Source organism: Sapajus apella, unplaced genomic scaffold, assembly GCF_009761245.1.
Source record: "Sapajus apella isolate SASKATOON/1434 unplaced genomic scaffold, GSC_monkey_1.0 scaffold4, whole genome shotgun sequence".
Classification (NCBI taxonomy): Eukaryota; Metazoa; Chordata; class Mammalia; order Primates; family Cebidae; genus Sapajus; species Sapajus apella.
The window spans coordinates 2,971,229-2,987,501 of NW_022436944.1; the positions used below are offsets into that span (position 1 = coordinate 2,971,229).

Below are 16,273 nucleotides of genomic sequence, written 5' to 3' on the forward strand. Positions count from 1 at the left end.
AATGAAAATAAAAGGTATCTTACTTTCAAAGAGAAAAGAGTTACACACACACACACACTTAGCAATTAAGGGCATTCAAAAAACCCATATTTCCTGAAATAATACTAGTAGCATCTTGATACACAAACTACAGAACCACACACAATGTAAGCTTAGACTTAATCTCTTTCTAGTTGCAATGATGCATGCAAAATTCTTAACACAGAGTAAGCACTCAATAAATGCTTCTAAATTTATTTATTTATTTTTTTTGAGACGGAGTTTTCGCTCTTGTTACCCGGGCTGGAGTGCAGTGGTACGTTCTCTGCTCACTGCAAACTCTGCCTCCTGGGTTCAAGTGATTTTCATGCCTCAGCCTCCTGAATAGGTGTGATTACAGGTGTGCACTACCACACTTGGCTAATTTTTGTATTTTCAGAAGAGACCATGTCTCACCATGTCAGGCAGGCTGGTCAGGAACTCCCAGCCTCAAGTGATCCCGCCCACCTTAGCCTCCCAGAGTGCTGGGATTACAGGCGTTGAGCTACCATGCCCAGCCCTAAATTTATTCTTGAGCAATGTACACGATTAAATGTTATTGATTTCAAATTCTTCCCTGTGTATACTGGACATCATTCTGCCAATATATCATCTGCTTTTGGGTAGGTGAAAACAGATACATGAAAGCCAGTTTACATCATGCGCTGGTGTTTATCATCTGAAATATTCCTTTCCAAATCTATTTGAAAAGATATTGGATTTTTGCTGTTTGCTACAAGTGTCTAAAGGAGTTTGAAAACAAATAGGTTGTAATAATTGAATCTACTTCATATGGATTATCACCCTTAATTTATTCTTTGAATATTAAAAGCCTAAATTTAAGTTTCTTTTATCATACATTTTAATCTCACAGATAAAAACATAAGATGAAAATTTGCTCTGTATTCTCTCATTTGATTAATTATAGCACTTCTTAAGAGAAAAGGTGCCTGCATCTTGGAGATTATGGAATACTGAGTATCTGCTCAGGGTTACTTTTGTTGTTGTTCCTATGTAAAATTCAAGATTAACATTATTTGGGTAGATTTGCAAATAAGCTTCATTTAATGAGCAGCTTTAAAAATTTACTTTTAATTTAGTCTCAGTTTTCATACTATGATTTCAATATTTTGCTGGTAAAATTGGAAAATAAAATGCTAAAATATGAAACATTTGGGAACCCTAAATACATTTTAGAAACATAAAATAGCAATGAAATTAGAATGAATGCATCTCATTCTAATTCCTCTCCATTTTGGGGGACTTGAAATAAGCTGCTCTTTTGAAAATTAATCATATACTTTTTTTTTTAATTACCAATGAAGGTCTTTGATTCAAAAGCCAACAAACATCTATAAACTCTGATTTTTAACTCTTTCTTACTCTATTTTAATCACAATGTTAAGAGCCAACTGGCATTCTATCCAGTAACTAATTTATTAAATAGGACAAGCAAAACTCCATAAAGTGGTTAGGTTTACAGAGGAAACCCATCAGTCAGAGAGTACAGACTTCAGATTCTCACTCCCAAATTCTATACATGCCAAAAGATTTAACTTTATTCTCAAACATTCATTCATAACAATGTTTCTAAAATAGACCATAATCTATACAAAATAATTATTAGATACCCAACCAAATGCTGTCTAACACTCAAAATGCAAAAGAATCAAGGGGGCAAATACTTTCAGAAGTTAAAGACAGTTAAAACTAAGCTATTAGAGGAAGAAAGGAACCAGGTGACGTACTATTTGTGTTATTCTCCACCCACTTATTGATGTGGTTGGCCACGGCTACATTTTGACTGAAGTCCACATGATTTACTTCTGCATTAAAATATTTTTTCAGCATTTGCAAAAACTCCTCATTGACATGAAATCCATTTTGCACAAAGAGGGAATTGGCAATTTTCATCACATACTGGCTCTCTTTAGTGGTTACCATGTTAGAAAACTCCTTTAAGACAGAAAATTCTTCACCTGCAAGATGAGAAAGGACAAGCATATTTGCAGAACAAACTGGTAAAAGGTCAAGAAAAGTGGAGGAGCATTAAAATACAGCAAGGGAGGTTAACGGAACAGGCACCAGGGAAAAGTGCCAGGCTTTTCCCCCACATTGATATGGTCCAATACTTCGACTATTTCTAGATGTTCAAATTAACTTTTTGCAAGTTAATATCATGGACTGATATTATTTTTTATTTTGTTGTTATTTTGGTACAATTTATAGAGATTGTTTCAATTGTTTTATTTCAAATTACTAGCTTATTTTGATTAGACTTCTTTTACTTTATTAGAAAAAAGGATCTAGTTAAAAAATCAAGATCATCCTTTTTACTCAGTAGACCTTTTAATTTTAAAACTAGAAAAGCCATTAGAAATTATTTTAATTTTTAAATGAGAGAATTCACATGTATATTAAAGCATTTAAATAGAAATCAAACATTATGTCAAAGTGATTACAAAATATCATTTGGCTAGAAATTTCCCCCAATACACAGAATTGCTATAATAAGATAGCACGTCAAAAAAATTCTTGGATGCTATTTAAACAAGGAAGATACAGTTGATTTTAAGCAAAACTTTCCGCTATTCTTAGCGAACCATGCTCTTTCTTTGTAGTACTCATCAGATTTGTAATTTTCCACTTATTTGTGTGATAAATATGTGCCTTTCCCTCTATACTGAAAACTCCAGAATAATGTTTGCTTTTTAGAATTACAGTGAATTGATGTAAATCATAATAATTTTTAAAAGAAGTAATTTCCTTAGATTCACTCGGCCAGAAATAGAGCCAGGAATTAACACATTTCTTGGGTCTCCTAATCCTTCTAGCCATACCATTTCAATGAGATTATCTTTTACCCTGTGTAAATATTGCTGCATCTGGAATAAGAAGACAACTTAACTGAGTCAAAGTCAAATTCAAAAGCCTTGAGAAATCAAACCTGATCACACTTACCATTTTTCAGGCCGTCATATCCCATTGAGTGCCGGATTTCTTTCTGGGTAGACCCTTGGGCCCCAAGTTCCATCATTCCCATTGCAAGAGCAATACTCAATGGAGAAAAGAGAATATTTTCATCTTCACCAGTGGCTCTAAGACGATTATACATATTCACTGACAAGTCAGCAATGGCTTCATCTGGGAGAGTGGCCCGTACAGCCATACTTTGCAGCAACAGCAGAGAGAAGAGTCCAAGGAAAGCCATATTGTAATAGTTACAAGCCTAAAAAGCAATCATTTACATATTAATTATTAGTTATCTCTGTAACAAAAGTCTCATGAAAGGATATGTTGGAAGGTGCTATTTTTAAAACTCCATTAATAGTCAAATGAACAAATAACACTGCTAAGTTCTGAGGATTCTCCCAGAAACATGATAGCCATGGTCCCTACCTTCACCGGGTTAAGAGTATATAGAGTTACTTATACAACAAGTAACTACAAGTCACGTTTGGTGAAGCTAGTTTATCAGTTTTTCACAGCCTCGCCAAATATAGTTTGATCATGACTTTGAATGGACTTACTCTAGCTTCCATCAAACTACGTAGGTCTAGGACAACTACAATGAAAACCAAAAGGTATTTACAGGACTTAAGATGAACTAGCACAGCTAGGCATTTGAAAATGTCACTTTACCCATTTATATAATAAATGCACATTGCAGCTGGGTTACCAACTGGTGAGCAGAGATCAGACATATACCTTCCTCAAATCCCAGTTTATTCATTCCAGGTGGCAGAGCCCACAGGAAGTGGCAACCCAGAGAAGGAGCACACTCAGAACATCCTGTGTGATTGTTCCTTACATAATGGTTCTTATGAAGCTGCTGTTCTCCCAGTGACAATCTTTGGGCAGGGAGGAGCTCCCTACCAAAGTGGAGAATGAAGCTGAATTCTTGCTATAACACAGTGCATTTATATTCAGGCTTATGTTACCATTTCAGCAAACACCAAACAAACTGGCATTTCTATTTAAATTAATATTTCTAATTATCAGGCTCATCAGGTTCTTGAACCAAATTAAAGGGCACCAAGGCCACATTTTCTTTTGAAGAAAAACAGCACCATCAGTGCCCAGAATCTCTGAATAATATCTCTGCTTCTTTGCATGCCAGTATTTCAGAAGCCCTGTCTTCCCACAAACAACCTGACTTAAATACACTAGGGACAGGATTTCCAATTTCCTTTGTATTCTCCAATTTTGTCACTGCAGACATTTGGAAAGCGAAACTGTTTATTCACACAGTTAAGTAACTTACTTGTTCTTGATCATTTAAAAACATTACTAAAACAACATGTAAAGTAATATTGAGCAAATACATTTGGAAAATCATATTTTAATTATGGGCGAGCATTAATAGTCTACATTACTCAATTAACAGAGTACATACACTTTTAACTGAAGAGCAGAGTGATTCCAACAGGCTTATGAATCAGAAGATCCTAATCAGTCCTGAAACATTAATTTGTAACTCCAATTTCAGAAAACTCCCTACTGACTTTGTAAGTCCTTCACATTTTAATGTTAGTAGCATCAGGTTTTTTTGTCTGAAAAGTTCCAAAGTCCTCTGCCCTCACCCCTTCACCTTCCTGCATTTGTATTCAAGTAAATAAATAGTTATTGCTTGTTTAGGAAAGTAAGTCTCAGCCTCTTTGTAAATATGGACTCTCACCACCTCCACTGCTAATGGGATGACTGCTAATGGGAGATGGAGTGCACTGCTGCAGGGCAGGCTCTGTCACTCATGCAGCCTTGGGATAAAGCCAGGTGCCAAGAGCACAGCAGCCCTGCCAGTCTACAGATTTCAGCCACCTCTGGGAGGCTGCCACTGCTCTGGCATTCTTACTTCCTTTTGTACTCCAGAGAAATCCAGGAAAAGGCAGAGGCTTTACCTGTGGTGATGCATGCGACAGTTTAAACAAACCTACTGCACTGCAAATTGTATAAAAGTATAGCATGATTACATACAATACACAATACCTGATACTAAATGACTGTGTTACTGGTTTATGTATTTACTATACCATACTTATCATTAAGAAAAGAAGCTAACTATTAAACAGCCTCAGGTTGGTCCTTCAGGAGGTATTCCAGAAGAAGGCATTGTTATCACAGGAGATGACAGCTCGGTGGGTGTTATTGCCTCTGAAGACCATCGAGTGGGATAACATACAGAGGGGGAAGGCAGTGATATTGATTATCCTGATCATGTGTAGGCCTGGGCAAATGTATGTATTTGTGTTTTAGCTTTTAAAAAGTTTAAAAAGTAAAAATATAAAAATACAAAGTAGAAAATTAGAAAAAAGCTTATAGAATAAGGATATAAAGAAAATGCTTTTGTACAGCTGTACGATGTGTCTGTGCTTTAAGCTAAGCGTCATTACACACTTACACACTTACTGAATGCAGCTTTCACGGGTTGAAGTTCCTTGGGTAAGTGAGTAAGTGAGAGGTAAGTGAAGGTGACACCTAGGACATTGCTGTGCACTACTGGAGCTGGACCCGGTGGCAGTACAAAACACTCAAAAAGTTTTTTAAACATTTAAAACTTTATAAAGTAAAAAAGTTACAGTAAGTGAATGTTAATTTATTACTGAAGAAAGAAGAAAAATATTTTTAATAAATTTTGTATAGCCACAGTGCACAGTGTTTAAAAATTCTACTTTAACACTCAGTAATGTCCTAGGCAGCACATTCACTGGCCACCCACTCACTGATTTACCCAGAGAACTTCTGCCTGTGCAAGCTCATTCTTGGTAAGTGTCCTTTACAGACAGGCATATCATATTTTATCTTCTCCAAGTCTTTTTTTTTTTTTTTTTTTAGATGAGTTTTGTTCTTGTTGCCCAGGCTGGAGTGCAATGACACAATCTTGGCTCATGGCAATTTATGCCTCCTGGGGTCAAGAGATTCTCCTGCCTCAGCCTCCTGAGTAGCTGGGATTATAGGTGTGTGTCAACATGCCCAGCTAATTTTTGTATTTTTAGTAGAGACGGGGTTTCACCATGTTGGCCAGGCTGGTCTCGAACTCCTGACCTCAAGCAATCCACCCGCCTTGGCCTCCCAAATTGTTGGGATTAGAGGTGTGAGCCACCCTGCCCGGCTTGTCCTCTCCAAGTCTTATATCTTATCCCACTTATCCAAGGACTGGAAAGGCAGGTTATCTAGGTATCTATACTTTCTAAGTTAAACAATAGGCTATCGAGCCAAAATCAGTATTTTATCTTTGATATGGTTTGGCTATGTACCCACCCAAAATCTCATCTTGAATTGTATTCCCTGTAATCCCCAATCTGGTCAAGAGAGAGACCGGGTGGAGGAAATTGGGTCATGAGGGCAGGTTCCCCCATGCTCTTCTGGTAATAGTGAGTTTCACAAGATCTGATGGTTTTATAAGCCCCTGTGATTTCTCCTGCTTGCACTCTCTCTGTCCTCCTGCCCTGCGAAGAAGGTGCCTGCTTCTCCTTTGCCTTCCACGTTTTCTGAGGCCTCCCCAGCAATGTGGAACTGTGAGTCAATTAAACCTCTTTCCTTCCTAAATTATCCAGTCTCAGGTATTTCGTCATAGCGGTGTGAGAACAGGCTAACACAATCATCTCCGTTGCCCATCTAATGTGGCAACATTAGCCATTCATTCAGCCAAGACTGACAGAGGTTCCATGAAGACATCAAAATTTATAAGGATAGGCTCTTGTCCTCAAGGAACTCACATCATTTTGCAAGAGTTTACAATTAGTATTACAGTGGCTCTTTAAGAAAATAGATCTTTTTAAGAATGAGGAGAAGAATAAATCATCCCTTCAGGAAAATACATGCACATGGATAACAGAAAATTATATCCACTGGCTAGAATATTCACTGGCCTCAGGTAAAGAACCTCTGGTTAACAGCGGATAGTCATACAGAGAAAAAAGCAGTGTTAGATCGACTTACAGCTCTGCAGGTTTTTCTTACTAGGGAAAATGAGACATCAAAACCATGATGCATCTTTGGGCTTCTAAACTCCTGGAAAGAGCTCCCATTATATTTGTGGGAGAGGGCTCTGCCAGGGCAGTGGGCAGCAGGCCACTGATGACACATTCTGCCAAGAAATTTGGACCACATGGCTGTGAATTGTGGGAGCAGGCCATGTTAGGGAACTCTTTCAGCAAGTTGAAAGAACTCTGCTCTAGAAACACACGTGTCTATCCACAGTTAAGTGATCTTTCTTCCTCTTGAAGTAAGACGTCCAGCTTGCAAGCAAAATTACTTCTGCTAGCCTGCTCTAGCCTCTCTGCTGCTGGTTGCTGGTTGCTAGCTTCTTTCTCCACCTCTGTTGCCTCTATCTACTCCTGAGTATTGGGTAATTATATTTAGTTTCTAGGTTTTTGGCTGGGTGGGGGTTGGAGGGAGTGCTTTCCTTGTTCTACATTGTAAGTGCTGATATTCTCCACGGATCTAGTCCAGGCCCTGCTCTCTTCTTGGTAGTACATTTCTCATGCCCACTGGTGAACTCGCAAAACAAAGATAACTTCAACTATTATATCTATTGAGATTATTCCCAAATAAGTAAAATTCTAGCTCTGGCTTCATTTTTATCTTAATTTCTGATATGCATTGGTAATTTTTATTGGGATATTTATTTGTTGATGCCTGCCAGCACTTTGAATTCAATGAGGCTCAAACATGACTATCAATCAAACCTACTCTTTCTTCTTACGACGTCAAAGCCTTTGACTCCCCTCCACCTCTTTTCTCCTCATGTTCAATTCATTGTCAAACACTCATTCCATATTGCATCCTGGCATCTCTCCTGTTGATCATCCCATGGCCATTCCCATGGCCACAATGGCAGTTCTTTTTCTCCATGCATCTCAAGGGCTACACCAATGTTTCTGGTTCTCAGCCACTCTCTGAACTGCTGGTTATTGCCCTCTTCAATACAGCATATGCTGAGCCTCCAGTTCAGTTGTCTTGATACATCCTATGACCAGGTTATTCCTACGTTTACAAAACCTCAGGAGTTCCCTCATCCCTGTAGACCAAAGCCCAAAATCTTTGGTCTTGAACATAACGCAACCTTTGTACTGTGACCCAGCATAAGTTTCTACTTACTACTCCCCTTCATGGATCCTGTAACTCTAGCCAGAATCCCTTTTGCAACAGATACACCAGAATTTTCCTCTCCTGTTACTGGTTTGTGTAGTTCTCTTTCTGAAACGAATCTAGCCCAAGTTCCATATGTTCAAATCCAAAGCACTTCTCCAGGTTCTGTTCTATTTTTGTCTTCTTCATGAATACATGCTTCATTCTTCAATTAAAACAGCGACTTCCTCCCTCCTCTGAAATCTTGCCAAATTTTTATCTCTACCTCTCCAATATCACATGCCACTGCTTCCTTCTTTTACAGGTAATTTCATACATGGATCATCTCTTGTCCTAAGCTTTTTGAGGGCACAAATGGAAGGATATTCATCTTTGTGTATCTTAGGGTAATCAGAATGAGCACCTAATGAATTATACATAGTAGGTGCCAAATAAATATTTATTAAATTAATATAGTATGACATGTAAAGGCCCACAATGCTATATCAGGAGAAACAGCAAAAGTAGCTGTCATTTCTAAATTTTTGAGGCTAATTTAATTTGAGCCCAGAGGTAGTAGCCCATTTTTATTTTTTCTTCTCTTTGATAAAGTGTTTCCATCTTTCCAGCCTGACAAAGTGGTATTGTCACCAATATTGGCACAATGCAATGACTAGACATGTAATATATTAATTAGTACACCACTTTGAACAATCGCAAAAGGCGATACCAAAACATTACAATATTAACATTAGTCTATATAATGCCAGGGCCCTACTATTAATCATAATAATCAATACATTCTCAAATGAGTTACTTTCACATGGATAAAGACTTTGGAGATTTATTATTTTGCTAGCTACTCTGTAAAATGTCTTTACATAAAAATAAAGGGCTGCAGAACCAGAATAGTGGTAGATAGTGCCATGGTAATAGAAAAGGTAGAAGCAGTTTAACTATGAATAAACTACCCTTACTTCTTGCATTTCTCTTCTTTGTTACTAGTGGTAGTAAGTTGTATATAAGTGCATGCGTGTATACTACTTTAGAAAATATTTCCTTAAAATAAGTAAGGGAACTAAATCTTCTTGTAATTGAGGTATGATGAATCACAAAACTAAATGCCAGCATTATAAAAAAAGGATAGTGTTTTTTAATATCCCTGGTAGTTCATCTTATTTAGAAGAAGATTGATTATTCATAAATGCATCTTGTTGCTTTTTTTATAAACCAATTATTTTAATATTATAAAAAATGGTTCCATAATTGTGAGTTGAGAAAAAGAGGGAGGTGCCCTTTGGTAGCTAAGAAAAATGCTTGAGGGAGGACATTTCTCCAGCCAAAAAAAAAAAAAAAAAGCCACAAGAAGTAACTAGGGAGAAATGCGTAAGGAAAAGAAGTTCTACTGCCTGTTAATTCTCAGACTTTTGTAAGCAAAGTATTAGTAATTCTTTTAATTGAAAGAACCTACATAGGGCTGCTAAATTTTTGTTCTACTAATATATTGATGTGGCAGCAAAAAAAATTAACAAAAACAATGTCTCTTCGAATCACATAAAAGAGTGAATACATCAGTATTTCATCATGAAAATAAGACAATCCCTTGAAGTGAGATTTTCAAACTCACAAAAAATCACTAGTTTGTTTTTTTCATGTTGCGACAGATTGGTGAAAACTTTATCATGGGTGTTTGGAAAACTGGGAATTTGGGAACCACTGCTTTAACTTTGGTTAATACTAGCTACCTTGGTGAAATTTGGAATAAGTTAAAGTTTCCAGGCCTTTGCTTCCTGATTTGCTATGAGAAATGCAAAATTAGATCAGCAGCAATGAAGCTAGGAACTTTGTCAAAAAAACTTGTCAAAAAAAAGGGGGGGTCCCACTTTGTGAAATAATCTGAATTTTAGAAATCTGTAATTTCACAAATTCCTCAAGCATAATGTTCCTTCCCTTTCCCAGTTTTAACAAATCTTAATAATCAATGTCGAGAGAAATCAGCTGACTACATACAGAGAGGGAAATTGTGTCAGAGCTGTCATTTTCAGTGCATGTGCCGTAGTCTGTACAAGTATGTATTTTAGGCTATTTGTTTATCCTTGTTCCTGCAGTTGAATTGTTTCCATTGGTGCTGCCTCTCGCAGTAGAGTTTCCTTAAACTTGAATCTGCACTTGTCCTCAATAGGACTGTACTGTGATGGCAGCACTGAACAGAAAAAGTACTGTGTATGCAGAAGAGAATGGAGAGTACCAGAGGATTTAATTTTCTGTAAATGATGCAAATATTCATCACTCAAGAAATGAACCAAGTGATTCTCTTGTAAAATAATTAAATGTTTTACAGAGGACCCAAGAATAGAAAACACATGCAAGTAGATAAATCTGTGCAAGTTAATAAATCTTTTGGCCTTGAGTTCTTCACAAAGACTGTCTGTTGGATGCCAACCAGCACAGTTAAAGGCAGGAGAATTTGCCCGTCTTTCAGAATAGATCACAGTGTTTTCAAAGCTAGGAAAAGTGAATAACCCATGAATGCTATGCTGAGGACAACTGCTCAGGTGGTAAGCTCTCAAAGCTTCCTTATAACCTTCAAAATTAGCTGTATAACCTCAGGTATATAATTAAATTGCAGTGTGTGTAGAGAGAGTAGAAGTATGGGGTGGACTATGTAGAAAATATCCCAGCATTCTTTGAAATGCCTTAAGGTTACATTTTCAATCACAAAGGTCCTAAAAAGGTTTAAATCAGGACATGCATTATGAAAGTATCATGTCATATGCATGATAAATGATGGACAAAGCAATTCAGAAGAATGTTAAAAAGATTTAATCTGTTGTTTACTGAGGGAATAATATGCCATGGTATGAGTATACTCCATTATTCTAAAAGAAGTATATATTTTTTTCTTTTCAAATTTTCTTTCTCCTCCAAAAAACTGTTACTAAATTGAGATGTCTCTTGAAACCAACAGGCCAGACCAAGGAAATAAGGGACTACAAAGAGGCTTAATTCCGTAATATCCATGAAATTACAATATAAATGATTTAACCCTTTCTCCTTTTCTCTTTCTTTTGCCTCTTCCTCTAGCTACCCAGCTCACTGTGACCCTTTCCATACACTCTTTACTTGGAGTTTTTAATAGGATACATGTTACTTTTTTCTGTACTACTGAATCAAGCAAAAAGGGAAAGCTCCTCAGATATGTCTCAAATGAGGTGAACTTGATAAAATGGCCAAGTAAATCGAAAGGACATAACTATGGAGAGAGTAATATATGAAGACTTAATTTACCAGAAAAAAATTATGAAAGACTTGGGAATGGGCCAAGATGATTACTGGTGTCTTCAATGATAACTATGTATTATCAAAAACATACATTTCTAGGTTATCTGAATCTATGGATTTTGAAGTTTTCTTTGAACGATTTTACAGCTCTCTAAGTTGTAGAAAATTGGTCATGAGGTAAATGATTCTGGTCTATAATAATGTACAGCATACATGTATAGTGGAATGCAACTGATTATTGCCCTGTGGATATTGGCCAGTTTGCATCTATTAAGCAAATGTATTTTGGTATTTCTGATATGCTTATTCATTCTGCTTTTTGGATTCTTTCCTGAATTGGTTATAATAGTTTACTGGTTATCTCATTAATAATTGAGCTAAAAAAATCTTTGCTATGTATTCATTTTATATTTGTTTGACAGTCAAGATTATAGCCTTCTTAAAAATAATTATCCTTTAATTGGTTTAAAAATGTTTGAAGCTAGAAATTTTTCTTTTAAAAATATTTATTTTCATAGAATAATCCAATAGTTAGAGTAGGAAGGTACTGGAATGTTAGCCTTTTCTTAATCACTAAACATTCCTTAATCATTGCTTGAATTTGTTCTGTATCAGTGATAGGGCAAAATGATTTGGTAGAGCTCCTCTGTTGCTGGGATTACTGACCACATAGCAACTAGCACCGACCTGGCTGTGCTACAGGTGAAATTGCTTTTGCAAAGATGATAGCAGTGAGCGAAATCTAACACTGCTGACATCATCTTGCTTCTAACCTCACAAACTGTCCTTGCTCATTCCTGGGTATAGGCCAAACTAACAAGAAAGGAATTTAGTTTATAGTTTAACTTTAAAGCAATGATGATAATAGTCCCTTCCCCAAACTAACTCCCTTCTTGTTTGGGGACTGAAACTGCCTTCAGAAAACTAATGAAAGGCCAGAAGTTTAGAATTACGGTAGAGGCCTGAATTCTGGCAATCTACAAGCATAGTTAAGTGATAATCAGCCATTGTTCTCTAGCTTGCTTACTGCTCAAGAATCATGTAGCCAGAGATGACAAGATTTGGAACTTCCCTAATTGCTCCTATAAATCACATCATTATAATCAAAATCTAACATTAGTTTTTGAGATATTGTTCAGATGTGAATTCAGGTGGACAGACTGATGCCACCCAGATCAGTGACTCACCCAAACAAACTGACTCAGCTGGTCCTGTGATTCTCACCCACAGACTGACTCAGCTTCCAAAGACAGTTTGCATCTCTTATGATTTCATTCCCAACCAATCACAAAACTAATTCCCTAGCTCTCTTCCCACCAAATTATCCTTACAAACCATAGCCTCTCAGATCTCAGCAGGGAAAATTTGAGAAATATCTCCCATTCTGCTGCTCGGCTGCCTTGTGATAATTAATTAATTAATTAATTAAATTCTTTCTCTGCTGCAACAGTGTTGTCTTAGTGCATTGGCTTTATCTGTGCAGCAGGCAAGAAGAACCTGTTGGGCTGTAACACAGGTGTAAAATTCTTGGTTATTTTACATGCATCCAAGAGTACAGTTGGGCCTGATGACCTGCTCATTTGGGGACTAACAAGTTGTCTTAGTCTGTTTTCTATTTCTATAACAGAATAACCACAGAATTGGTAATTTATAAAGAAAAGAAGTTTATTTGGCAAATAATTCTGAATGCTGGGCAGTCCAAGAACATGGCACTAGCATCAGATGAGGGTCATCCCACTGTAGAAGGCTGAAAGGCAAAAAGGCAAGTGAAGATGAAAGAGGGCAGTACAGAGAGGAAAAGGGGGTCAAACTCCTGCAATAACCAGCCCACTCCCATGATAACAGCATTAATCCATTCATGAGCGCAGAGCCCTCATAGCCCAATTGCCTCCCAACTAAGAGAATAAGCAGTGCCAACACTCCCTAGAATTTTAAACTACTTTCTTATGTATTTAATATATTACATCTGAATTTCTAGCATCTAGAGAAAGGTAGTTGAAATGAAGATGAACTGTGACTTAGAAGAGAACATTCCCTTTCTTTAAAAGTGCCTGAGGCTTCCAAAAAGTCTTTGGGCTTTCCCCAGGAGTGTCCCTGGACCACAACATCACCTGTGTAGTGGGGGATAGAGGCTGTAAACCTCCAAGAATATTTTACAACTACAAAAACCTCTTGTAAAATTGTTTTGACTCAATAAATAAATGTTGAACAAATAAATATCTGATCAAAGCTTTCCCATCTTAGGTCATAAGAAATTTTTTAAATTAAAGCTAAAATACTTGACTATTTTGTATCCTTTCAGAAGTTAAGATAATATCAATAAAGAAAAAAATATTCATGACATTTTCAAAGATGATAAGGAGGACTATTCAAGAGGGACTACTGCAGTGGGGTTTTTGCAATAGTAGAGAGAGATTGGGTTTAACTTCAAATACCAGGACAAGTGGGAATTTACAGCCAAGGAGCAGAGTGGATGTCAGTGGATGGAAAATTACTAAGAGGAAAGATCAGGAATTAGGGGGTTCCTACCTAAACTGACCTGACAGGATTCTTGGTATAGGCAGGCCAAGGTGATAAGATAGGAAGGATGATGTGGGTAGGATAGGCAAGATGAGGAATTTTATCATATATCAAGACTAGGGGATTCTCACTACACTGATTCAGGAGGACTCTTACTAAAACTGGACCAAGTAGGTCAAAGACAGTGTCCCAGGTCAGGGCCTAGCTGAGAAGAGAGATCAGAGGTTTCTGACTCAAGTTCAATCAAGGAGATAGTTTGCCAGTGTTGTCTAATAAAACTTTCTGTGGTGACAGAAATACTACATAGGTGGGCTTCTCCAGTGAGATAGCCAGCAGCCACTTTTGGCTATTGAGTTCTTACAATTTGACTAGCGAAATCAAGGAACTTAATTTTTAATTTTATAATCAAATAGCCACATGTGGCTAGTACCTACCGAATTAATACGTCAGTGCAGAGCTAGAAGTAGGCTAAAAAGATCAACTTTTCTCAACATTGTTTCTTGACCAAAGAGCCCATAATTCAAGTGTTTAAAAAAAAAAAAGCAGAGAAAAACTAATAGCATGAATCCCACAAAACATGTGCCCTTAGCTAAGATATTTATTTAAAAACAAATTCCCTTTCTTCAGGAGATCTGAAATGATAAAGAGGCTCCATTTGGAATTCCAAAGGCTTTTGGTTAAAGCCTGGGGAAAGCAAAATCAATCAATGCCAACAAAACCCAGTGAGCTGGCAGGTCCTCAGCCCTCCTGGAAATGTGATTTGGGCTTTCCACATGTAATGAATAATTCTCTTTGGCATAATTGGGGAGAATTTATACTTGCCAATGAATGACTTCCTTTGGATTCATGTCAGGAGAGCTAAACAAGTGACACACAAGCCCTCAGACAAAACTCAGCAAGTAGTTTCAGAGAGACAGGTAAAAAGTCATCATCAATCAAGTTTGCATGTGGCCCAAGGCCATTGTGGGACTAAGCCAGGCATTAATGGTCTTAACCTACCCATTAATATTTTAAGAAATCCCTACTGTTTGATCCCTTCCCTAGACAGTGGGCTTGGCTGTTTACAAGACTGTGGAATATTAATGCTGGAAACACCTTGTAAGGCCTCCCCCTATTTGGTAGGTGAGAAAAATGAGTTCTTTTACTGAACAATTTCTTGTATGAAAAGAATGTTTAATGAATTAAAGACTCAAATAGTAATGCAATACATAGAATTTCATTCACTCCATTCATTCATTCAATAAATACTTATTCTTGCCAGCTATATACCAGCCCCTGAGCTAGGTGCCAGGGATACAGAAAAAACAGATGAAACAAGCAATCATCCTTTGTGATATTTTTCTTCATCTACTAGGTCTACATTGTTCAAGGAGATATTCAGCTTTTCATGCAGAATTTTTAAAAAATATTACATTTTCTAATATTTTAAAAATATTTTTGTGTAATAAAATCGTAAAAGTTGGCTGTGTTCCTGAAATTATAAAAATACCCAGATATAAAGTTACTTTTCAATTGTTTTGCTAATGAAGAGAGTTGTAGCCTGACTAGTCCTCTAATCATTCATGTGTTAAAGTGACACTTCAAGGGAAACCCTATCTCTACTAAAAATACAAAAATTAGCCGGGTGTGGTGGCAAGTGCCTGTAATCCCAGCTACTTTGAGGCTGGGGCAGGAGAATCGCTTGAACCCAGGAGGCAGAGGTTGCAACCGGGCCACTACACTCCAGCCTCGGTGATAGAGCAAGACTTCTCCTCAAAACAAAACAAATAATAACAATAATAATAATAAAGTGACACTTCACTGTACCCTGAAGAAATGGGGAATCAGGTAAAATTTTCAGAGAAGTTATTTAGAACTCACATTTAAAATTCACATTGACTTTTAGAGCATCCCAAGACAGTTTTAAACTTATCTTGATAACGAACAGTCAGAACTAGAAATACATTATTATAATATAATGATATCCCGATAGAGGACAGCAGGATACAGGGCTGTTAGTCATACCTACACATCAAAGCATCCGAGATCAAATTATATTTGTATTATATTTGTAGCGTGCTTTTGTCGTTTTTCACTTTTTTGGATTCTGTCTCTCCCTACTACAGTGTCAGCCTCACAACTGTTCTTTTACTCCTTTAGCTTTAACCTCTTGCTGTACTTCATAACAGTGGCCCCCTACCTTTTGGGCACCAGGGACAGGTTTTGTGGAAGACAATTTTTCAATGGACAGGGGTGAGGGGATGGTTTGGGGATGAAACTGTTTCACCTCAGATCATCGGGCATTAGATTCTCATAAGGAGTATGCAACTTAGATCCCTCACACGCACAGTTGACAATACGGCTCTGGCTCCTATGAGAATCTAATGCTGCTGCTGATCTGACA

The 16,273-nt window shown here is 37.2% G+C and overlaps 1 protein-coding gene across 4 annotated transcripts in view; it reads right to left on the reverse strand.

Annotated features, from left to right (window-relative positions):
• SERPINI1 (serpin family I member 1) overlaps positions 1-16,273 on the reverse strand; it is an 81,080-nt gene that overhangs the window by 25,591 nt on the left and 39,216 nt on the right. For all 4 annotated transcript variants that reach the window (XM_032261313.1, XM_032261299.1, XM_032261307.1 and 1 more), the window contains exons 2-3: positions 2,980-3,247; positions 1,767-1,997 (exon numbers count right to left, since the gene is read on the reverse strand). In XM_032261313.1, coding sequence (XP_032117204.1) covers positions 1,767-1,997; positions 2,980-3,229 — 481 coding nt within the window. In that variant the 5' untranslated portion in view covers positions 3,230-3,247. The remainder of the gene's footprint in view (positions 1-1,766; positions 1,998-2,979; positions 3,248-16,273) is intronic.